The sequence below is a fragment of the Grammomys surdaster genome, unplaced genomic scaffold (genome assembly GCF_004785775.1).
Source record: "Grammomys surdaster isolate TR1022 unplaced genomic scaffold, NIH_TR_1.0 272, whole genome shotgun sequence".
NCBI classification, from domain to species: Eukaryota; Metazoa; Chordata; class Mammalia; order Rodentia; family Muridae; genus Grammomys; species Grammomys surdaster.
In genome coordinates this window covers 438,785-449,376 of record NW_021604713.1, presented here as the reverse complement: position 1 = coordinate 449,376, position 10,592 = coordinate 438,785, and the positions used below count along the sequence as shown (strand labels likewise).

General features: G+C 38.7%; 1 protein-coding gene and 1 pseudogene across 1 annotated transcript in view; both read left to right on the top strand.

Moving 5' to 3' along the window:
* Cfap53 (cilia and flagella associated protein 53) overlaps window positions 1-10,040 on the top strand; it is a 67,327-nt gene extending 57,287 nt beyond the window's left edge. The window contains exon 8 of the mRNA XM_028776761.1: window positions 9,587-10,040. Within this exon, the coding sequence (XP_028632594.1) occupies window positions 9,587-9,815 (229 nt within the window). The 3' untranslated portion in view covers window positions 9,816-10,040. The remainder of the gene's footprint in view (window positions 1-9,586) is intronic.
* LOC114628836 lies at window positions 1,048-1,517 on the top strand (annotated as a pseudogene).
* Window positions 10,041-10,592: the final 552 nt, after the last annotated feature.

The following is a 10,592-nucleotide window of genomic DNA, read 5'->3' as shown; positions in this document are numbered from 1 at the left end:
CAATCTCTCCAAGCATACCTCACAGTCTCTCTTCTTTCAGTCCACTCTCTCTCCCATTCCCCCCACCACACTCTCTCACCTTTAACTTGCCCCAGTCTTTTATTGTTACTCCAAAAGCAGGTAGGAAAAAAAAAGATATTGTATAATCATTGCCAAATCAAATTAAAAAGAATAACCACATTCTACAAAGAATCAAGAATTACAATGGTTCTCCAAAGTTTCAAGCTTCCCCTATTCCCAGGCCTGTGGCCAAAATAATAATAACTGCAAACTTATCATTATTTAAACTTTAATATCATTATTTAAACTTTTGACTTATACTTCAGAGCTCAGAGCCCCAAGGTCAGCTACATGCATTTTCCTGTGAAGCTCTAATGATAAGTGACATGGGCAAAGCTGCCAGGTAGTGGCCAGAAATGATCAAGTTAACCCTTAACTCAGCAGTTCCACTAGTTTTCTGCTTCTGCACATTGCACACAATGACTCTCTTAACAGTCCCAGTAATTTGACTTAATTTGCTAATATATAATTTTATGTATTATATACTTTCTTATCCATACATATCCAAAAGAGACCAGAAACTACTCTCAAGTGTTGTGCAAAACTCATTTCATAACTTCAATAGTTTTTTTTCCTTTCTGAATTAAAATATCCAGTGTTTGTGTTCCCTTGTTCCATGATTGTGTCTCCCCTACTAATGCTTTTTCATAATTCCAGTAAATTCCTTCACTTTCTGGTAATGGACCCTGTATGACTCTAGCAGTAAGTGGCTCTGTTTCATTTTCTAATATTTCTAAACAGCATTTCTTCAAACTTTCTTTACAAGTCAAGCATTAGTCTGGAACTACCATTGTGCAGTTATTGCATTGTTTCCAAGATGAGAGCGCACAGCATGCACCTGGGCCATTAGGACTGTGCTGTGCTGTGCTCTATGCCTCAATTTTTAATTGTTTAAGAATCATTACATTGACTTCGCCTCTGCTAGTTGGAACTTGGATGTAGGTAATTTTGCTTGGAGCTAGTTTTTGAGGCTTCTGCCCAGCTGCCATGGAGGAGCCATCAGAGGAAGTCAACCCAGTTGAGGACCCAGAAACTCCTCAGACGAAAGATGAAGAGGAATCATCCAATGATTCAGAAGTCCTAGAACCAGAAACACTGGTAAAGGTCATGAAAAAGCTAACCTTGAAGCCCGGTGCCAAGGGGCCAGCACATCATCACCACAGTCAGCCCTTCATCGCAGCCTCTGTCACCTGATTGAGAGCAAACCTGTGGAGAACAAAAGTGAAAGAAGCTGAAGGAAGTTCAGAGCGCCTTTCCCAAGAGAAGGGTCCGGACATTGTTGCCAGTACTGCAAGATCCTATAGCAAGGATGAAGAGATTTGCCCGGATTGAGCAGAGACAAAAAAGGCTTGAAGGCAAAGTATAAAGGGAAGAGCGAGCCATTCAGGTGTCTCTGCACTTTCTGCCACTATCAAGGGTGGGATCCTAATGAGAATGCTAAAATTGGGAAGAACTAGGACAGTTTAAATTGTACACTGTCCTTCCTTCCTGTTAATGGTGCCACACAGCAGATGCGTAAGCTGTTTCTTGTTTGTTTTTTAAGATTAAACATTTCCTGGGGCTGGGGAATCTTCTAACTTGTTAACCTTTAAATTATATAGGATGTGTGACGTTTTGGATTCGTGTGCATGACTTAAATTGACCCAAAGAATGAGAATGAGTCAAAACATTCTGAAAACTTTAGAAGCCCGGTGCTGAGAGACAATGTAAATGGAACTTGGAGTAGTTTGGTTTAGAAGGTTGTTGGGATAGGTCTTTGGCTGCTCTAGTTTGCAGAAGTTTGTAGTAAAGGCAATTTTGTTATCTTGAAAAAAAAAAGAATCATTACATCAAGGAATATCTAGTTTCACAGAATTCACCAGAATGTAAGGAGAAGGGAGTAGAAAAGTCAGATATAATAGAATAATTATGCACACCAAGGCCAACAAAAAAGTAGTCATGTACAAATGAAATCTATACAGCTGTTGTCCAGGGCTAAGGTTAGGAGAAATGGGAACAACCTTATTTTATAAAGAGCTGCCGAGGGCTACTGAGATGTCTTCATCCCAGCCTACTGAGGGATGTGCCTTATTTCTGATGGCAGGTTCCCTAGAGGGGTGTGTTTCCTGCTTCTCAGGGTCCCAGACACCATCCTTTTTTTACAAGGAGCTGCTGTGGGCTTCTGAGATGTCTCTATCTTGGCCTGCTGTGGGCAGTCCCTGTCATGGTAGGCTGTCCCCAGCAGTTTTGTTTAATATTTTCCTGGTGCAAGAGGTATTGAACATTTCTTTAAGTGTTTCTCAGCCACTTGAATTTTAGTTTATCTTTTGAGAATTCTCTGTTTAGATTTGTACCCTACTTTTTAAATTTAAATTGGGTTGTTTTCTTGCTATCTAGTTTTTGAGTTCTTATATATTTTGGATATTAACCCTCTTTGGATATTGATTGTGTAGTGGATAAAAATCTTTTCCCATTCTGCAGGCTGCCTATGTGTCTAGATGATAGTATCATTTGCCATTATAGAAGCTTTTCAGTTTTATTAAGATATTTTTTGCCAAGGATCAGCCTTGGCTTGGAGAAGGGTTCCTGAGGAAGGGGTATTTGGGAACAGTGAAAAGAACAACTTAAAGTCAATCATGGGTACAAGTTGACAGCTCTGTGTTCTGCTCGAGGTGGTGGCTCTCCAGGCAGGCATCTAGATAGCTCAGCTCTTGAACACCAAAGGCCAGTCTTTCATTACCTCAGGTTCCCTTCTGATTATCTCATGAATCAGAATTTTATGTTCTTATTCCCTGATTCTTAGAAAGACAGCAAGTACATTTTTTTTTTAAATATAGCAAAAGAATTCAGAGATCTGCCTGCCTTTGTAACCACAGACAAAAAATTGGCTGGGTGGGATCTGGCTCTGAAATCACCACTCTTACCATGCCTGAGCCTACACTCACTCTATCCCAGGCTGACGTTGAACTCAGAAATCTGCCTGTCTGTGTAAGTATAAACAATAAATGTAGCTGAGTGTGACCTTGCCCTGCAATCACTACTTCCAAATTTTTTTTTTATCTCCTTCCTTATATCATTCTGGCAAGCTGGTTCATTAGTGTAGCTGTCTCTGTTCTTTTAGGTCCATAAAGCCCCTCATACAATTCATATTGCATTTTTATATTTTGCATAGTTGAGAAATTATCTATTCTTGTACTCATGTTTTAAGAGTTCTTTCCAACAGCCTTAAGGGCTGTTCCAGGGGTGGTCACAGAATTTCTTTGTTAAGGAAGACATTCTTGCCTCCCAGGCTTGTGCTGTTTCTAATTATCATGGAGTCATTAACCCTAACAGGGAGAGCATTCCTGAAGGAGGAACATGAAAATATGTACATTACTATACAAATGAGCCTTACACCCTAGCAAACCTGAACACCCATGGAGGCCCACACCCTATTGTCTCTACTCCAGGGGTGAGAACTGTGCTACATCATCCCTTCCACAGCCATGCAGGGCTTGGCACTACTTATTAATTTTTGATCTTAGTGATTGTGCTAACAGTGTTCTGTTCAGAAAGTCTTTTCCTGTGCTGATGAGTTGAAAGTTATTCTTCACTTTCTCTTCTATCTGGTTCAGTATATCTGGTTTTATGCTGAGGCGTTGCTTGTAGTTTTAGTGACTAAGCTTCCCTTAAATCCTCAGATAAAAACCACAGACACAGTTTTTCAATTTCAATTTGCCTTCTGGCACAATTGCTATCTCCTGCCTGGAAAATTATGCCCCTACCAATTTCTTATCTCTGTCTCTCCACCTGCCCTAAACTTCAGTTGCTAAACTCCAATCACCCACCTGTAGGAGCAGCTTTGATTGGCTAGTTCTCCTCTCTCCAACGCATGTCAAACTCTGTCCTCTTCCCTTGCATTCCCCTACCTGCCTCCAGAGACCATGAAGTTCTGCCTGATACTTCCATGAAACAGTTAGTACAAGGCTTTCTTTACTAATAGCTCAGGAACCAATTAGGGAACAGGACTTTAGCATCAGAACCGTTCCCTACGTTGAGGTCTTTGATCCAAAGAGTTGAGTTGAGTTTTATGCAGAGTGGTAAGTATGGATCTATTTGGATTCTACATACAGACGTCCAGTCTGACCAGCACCATTTATTGAAAATGCTGGCCTGTTGTACCTCACTACTAAGGTTGTACTTTGCCATGTCTAGATAGCTGCTCTGAGCTCAGCACAAAATGGGGTACTCCCTTTTCTTAGTAGGGTTTCCTTTTTTCTGCCTGATCTGGGGAGCCCAACCACCAATCTTTTTTTCCCTCTTTTTTTATTGGATATTTTATTTATTTACATTTCAAATGTTATCCCCTTTCTCAGTTTCCCCTCCAGAAGCCCCCTAACCCCCAATCTCCTACCTGAGGAATATCACATAGTCTGTAGCAAACATACAAGTTCAACTTCCTCTTTTCCTATAAGAATCGGCCCAGTAAGTGCCTGGGTTTCCTTGAATGCCTTTCCATATGAATGAGGCGTTCACAGAACTGTAAACTCCAGCCAATGAAACTTCACCCTAAGAAGAACCCCTTTCTGCTCTCCAAGGTTCATACATTGCCTTTGTTCACCATGAATGAAGTTTATGCACACATGCTGTTGCATTGAAAATCATCTAAGAGAGCTGTTTCATTATTATCTAAAAGAGCTAGAACACTAAAACCCTCATGGAAGGCCTCTGCCAACTCAACCCTCCATCCACACTTACTTCTGGCAGGACTAGGATCCTACAAACCTCACCTGTTCCAGAAGATGGGAAACCACAGCTGGCCTCCAACACACTCACACTGGCATTTATTCCAATATGTATTTCTGGCTCATTTATATATATTAAAAAAACTCAAGTGTTCATAGGCTGTGTAGACTTGTGTATATCCCATTAATCAATGTAAATACCACATTTGTTTTTGTTTTAGTACTATAGCTCTGTGGTACAATTTGAGGCTGGGGATAGTATGCCTCTAGGAGTTTCTTATTATACAGTATTGTCTTACCATTCCTGGGATTTTGTGTTTCCAGATGAAGGTAAAATTGTCCTTTCAGGATCTGTGAAGTGTTGTGGTGGAATTTTGATGGGGATTGCATTGAATCTGTAGATTGCTCTCGATAGCATGGTCATTTTTACTATATCAATCCTACAGACCCATGAACATGGGAGATTTTTTTTTCATTTTCTGATATCATCTTCAATTTCTTTCTTTAATGTCTTAAAGTTTTATCATACAAGTCTTTTTCTTGCTTAGTTAGAGTTACAACAAGATAAGGGTGGTATTTCCCTGATTTCTCTCTCAATTTGTCATTTGTATATAGGAAGGGTACTGAATTTTGTGAGTTAATTGTGTATCAAGATATTTTGCTGAAAGGGTTTATCAGTCACAGGAGTTTCTTTTGTATTCTATCATATTCTCTTCAAATTGGGATTATTTTACTTTCTCCTTTGCAATTTGTATCCCTCTAATTTCCTTTAGTTGTCTTTTTACTGTAGCTAAAACTTCAAGTACTATATTGTATAGGTGAGTAGATAACCCTGTCTTGTTCTTGATACTAATGGAATTGCTTCCATTTTCCATTTAAATTGTTGCTTTGGGATTGCTATAAACTGCCTTTATTATCCCGAGATATTTCCCTTATTTCCCTAATCTCTCCAGGACTTTTATCATGAAGGGATGTTGGATTTTCTCAAAGGCATTTTCTGCATCTAAGAAGATGATCATGTAGTTTTTGCCTCTTAGTTTGATTATAAGGTGGATTATAATTATTGATTTATGTATATTTAACCATCCCTGCATCTCTGGGATGAAGCTCACTTGTTCATGGTGGTTGATTTTTTTTGGATGTGTTCTTGGATTCTGTTGGCAAGTATTTTATTGAGAATTTTTGCATCTAATGTTTATAAGGGAAATTGGTCTGTGTCTGTAATTCTCTTTCTTCATGGGGTCCTTATGTGATTTGAGTATCAGGGTTACCATGCCTCATTAAATGAATTGAACAATGTTGCTTCAATTTCTATTTTGTGGAATAATTTTAGGGGTATTGGTATCAACTCTTTCAAAGTCTGGTAGAATTCTATGCTAAAACCATTTGGCCCTGGATTTTTTTTTTTGGGGGGGGTAGACTTTTAGTTACTGCCTCTATTTCACTATTTCACTGGGGATTATAGGTCTGTCTAAATTATCTGATCTTGATTTAACTTTGGTAAGTGGTATTCACCAAAAAAATATTCATTTCTTTTAGATTTTTCCAATTTGGTTGAGTAAAGGTGTTTATGTCATTATTCATTCTCTGCCTTTCTTTGGTGTCTTTTATGACCCCCCTTTTAGCTCTAATTTTATAAGTTTGGATACCCCTTCTCTGCCTTTTAGTCAATTTGGATAACTCTTTATTAGTCTTATTGATTTTTCTCAAAGAACCAACTTTTTGTTTCCTTGATTCTTTGTATTGTTGTTGTTGTTCTTTAGTTTTCATTGTTTATTTATTTCTAGGTTATTGACTTCAGCCCTGAGTTTGATTATTTCTTGCCTGCTACTCCTTTTGGGTTTGATTTTTTTTCTTTTTGTTCTAGCATTCTCAGGTGTGCTGTTAAGTTACTAGTATGTGATCTCTCCATTTTTGTTTTAAATGTAGGCCCTTAGTGTTACTAACTTTCTTTTTAGAACTGCCTTGAGTCCCATACATTTGTACATGTAGAGAATTTACTTTCATTCAATTCTAGAAAGTCTTTAATGTTTTTTTTTCTTGATCCATTTTTCATTCAGTAGAGACCTGTCCAGTTTCCATGAGTTTGTAAGCTTTCTGGTGTTTCTGTTGTTGTTCATATCTGTTTAATCCATGGAGGTCAGACAGGATGCAGGACATTATTTCAATGGTTTTGTTTTTTTGTTTTGTTTGTTTTTGTTTTTAAGACTTGCTTTGTAACTGAATATGTGGCCAGTTTTGCAAAAAGTTCCATAAAGGGCTGAGTAGGAGGTATATTCTTTTATGTTTGGTTGAAATGTTCTGTAAATATCTATTAGGTCCCTTTGGTTTATAACATCAGTTAGCTCCAGCATTTCTACCCCTTTTTTGTCTGGATGGTCTGTCTGTCGTCAAGAGTCAGGTAGGAAAGTCTCCCACTATCAATGGGTGAGGATCAATATGTGAGTTAAGATGTAGTAGTGTTTCTTTTATGAACGTTGGTGGCCTTGTGTTTGGTGCATATTGTTAAGAACTGCAATGCCCTCTTGGTGGAATTTTTCTTTGCCCCCAAAGAAAAAATGTTGTATCCTTCTCTATCTCTTATGATTAGTTTTAACTCAATGAGTATTTTGTCAGGTATTAAAGTGGCTACACCAACTTGTTTCTTAGGTCCATTTGCTTGGAATATCTTTTCCCATCCTTTTACCCTGAAGTGATATCTCTGATGTTAAAATGTGCTTCTTGGATACAGCAGAAGGATGGGACCTGTTTTCACATCCATTCTGTTAGTCTGTGTCTTTTTATTAGGGAATTGAGACCACTGGTATTGATAGCAATCAACAAACATGATTCCCATTATTTTGTTGGGGTAGTGGTGGTAGTGGTGGTGGTGGTGGTGGTGGTGGTGGTGGTGGTGGTGGTATGTAAGTATGTGTTTCCACTGTTTTGATTTGCTGGTCTGGGATTATTTACTACTTGTGTTTTCTTGGGTATAATTAATCACTTAAGTTGGAGTTTTCCTTTTAACACCTTCTGTAGGGCTGGATTTGTAGGTATATATTGCTTAACTTTAATTTTATCATGGAATGTCTTTTTTCCATCTATTGTGATTGATTTTTTTGGGTATAGTAACCTAAGCTGTCATCTGTGGTCTCTTAGAGTCTGTAGAACATTTTTCCAGGTCCTTCTGGTTTTAGAGACTCCATTCAGAAGTCAAGTATTTTTCTAATATGTCTGCCTTTATGTCTTTTTCTATTGCAGCTTTTGATGTTCTTTCTGTGTTCTTTGTGTTTATGGTTTTGTTTATTATGCATCACGGGAATTTCTTTTCTGGCCCAGTCTATTTGGTGTTCTATATGCATCTTTTACCTTGATACACAGCTCCTTCTTTAAGTTAGGAAATTTTTCTTCTATGATTTTGTTGAAAATATTTTCTATGCTTTGATCTGAGTTTCTTCTCCTTCCTCTATTTCTATTATTCTTACATTTGGTCTTTTCATAGTGTCTCAGATTTTCTGGATGTTTTGTGCCAGGAGAGATTTTTAGTTTTTTTGACTGAGGTATCCATTTCTCCTACCATGTCTTCAATACCTGAGAATTTTTCCTTCTATCTCCTATATTCTGTTTGTAAGGCTTGACTCTTCAGTTCCTATTCCAGTTCTTTAGTTTTCATTTTCAGATTTCTTTCAGTTTGGATTTCTTTATTAATTCTATTTCCACATTGAGATCTTGAACTGTTTTTGTTCATTTTCTTCTGCTGCTTGTCTGTGTTTTCATGGATTTCTTTAAGGGATTTATTCATTTCCTCTGTAAGGGCTCCAACATATACATAAAGGCAATGTTAAGGTCTTTGTCTTAGGTTTCAGCTATGTTGCATTTCTCCAGGCCTCCTGTAGTAGTTCTTGAGTTCTAGAGGGGACGTATTTTCTTGGCTCTTGTGTGTTTATGCTGTCATCTCGGCTTCTGGGTTTGGGAAGATTGTAATTGGAGGTGCTGATATCTGTTTGGTCCAATGGAGACAGGGGCAGAGGTGTAGGGGACGCAGCAGGTGTTCTGCTACAGAGATGGTGTTGAGATTGGGGGCTTGGATTTGGAGGAGAAGAGGAGTGGTGAAGATCTGCAGTTAGCCTACCTGCTTCCCTGGCTGATGTGGCCAGCATTTTCCCAGGGAATGGCTGCTTGTGGATGAGGCTGGGATTATGGGATTAGTGAGAGGAAAGGAAGCTAGAGGAGAAAGTCTTCGCAATCCAATGGAGATGGGGGTCAGAGAGCAAGGGGAGACCACAGCAGGTGTTCTGCTACAGAGCTGTAAATGAGACTGTTAAGGGTGTTTTAAAGAGCTGTCTATGCTTATTCTTAAGACCAGGGTTTTGGTTTAAGATAGTAGCACAGTCATTCCATCAGTATCATTATGAAACAACAAACTGGAGTTGCCTTTTTTCATTTATTAAAAAAGTATCTTTATTATATATGTATACATGTTTTGCCAGTATCACACATGTGCGTGATGATCTCAAGCCAGAAGAAGATATTGGAACCCTTGGAACTGGAGTTACAGATGGTTGTAACTATTGCTTGGGTGCTGGGAGCTGAACTTGGGTCCTCTGAAAGAGCAGTCAGTGCTCTCAACCTCTAAGCCAGCTCTCCAGCATTGGAGTTTCTTAAAATATTAAAAATCAGAACTGTCACAGGACCTAACAATTCCAGTTCTCAGTCTCAAAGTGATATTTATGTGACCATATCAATGGAAACATTAAGCAAACACATTATATTTCATGATAATGGTATAAATAAATCCAAATGATAACTTTTAATGTTATACTTTGTTATCTTTAAAACATTAGGCGCTGTGCTTTGGCAGAGGAGTACAGGAATCAACTTCAGATGCAAATTGCCCACCAGCAGAAGGCTCGAGAAGCAGAAAAGGAAGAGGAACGCCAGGAATTTGAAGCGGGAATGGCAGCAAACAAAGCTGGCCTGGAAAAAATACAGAGGATCCTCTCTGAGCATCAAATTCTATCCCAGAGCGTTCACCCCATGCGCAGGGGTTACCCTGACAAGCCTTCTCTATAGTTTTATACAAATCAATGAATGTTTTCTGGGTCTCTCACTATTTTTAACTACACCTTTTAACTAATGGATAAACTCTTATTCTCTGAGTTTGTATACTTTGTTGGACATAATTTTCTTTCTTCAAAATAAATTTGTTCTTTGGATACTAGTTAATTCTATATTGCCATAGCAAAATACCTAACATTACCAACTTAAAAAGAATAAAGATTTGTTTTAGCTTCTGGTTACAGTGGGTTGCTGTGTAATTTGTGTGGTTTTACAGGATGTGAAATGGTTGTTGGTACTTTACCAAAATCCTAGAGACAGGAATTAGTAAAGAAAAGTGGTTTGTTTATAATTTGGGCTATGTTCTGGCTCCTGGGCTGTGATAAACCACTGACCAAAAGTAACCTGGGGAAGAATGTGTTTGTCTTACACTTCCAAACCAAATCCATCACTGTGAGAAATCACAGGCAGGAACTCTAAGAAGAAACCTTTGAGGAAAAATTTGCTGGAGCACTTTCTGGCTCAATCACAAGCTTATGATTAGCCTTAGCTTCTTAGACAGCCTAGGAAAGTGCTGCCCATAGTGGGCTGGGCCCTCACGCATCAACTAATTATCAAGACAATCCCCACAGGCGTGGCCACAGGCCAATCCGATCTAGGCAATTTCTGGGTGGAGGTGTCTTCTCTCTACACTGTGTCAAGGTAACAAAGCCAACCAGGACAGACCAGAGTCGGATGTTGTTGTTATTGTTGTTTTGTCAGTTTCTCTCTTTAGGAAGGAAAGGCTAGAAT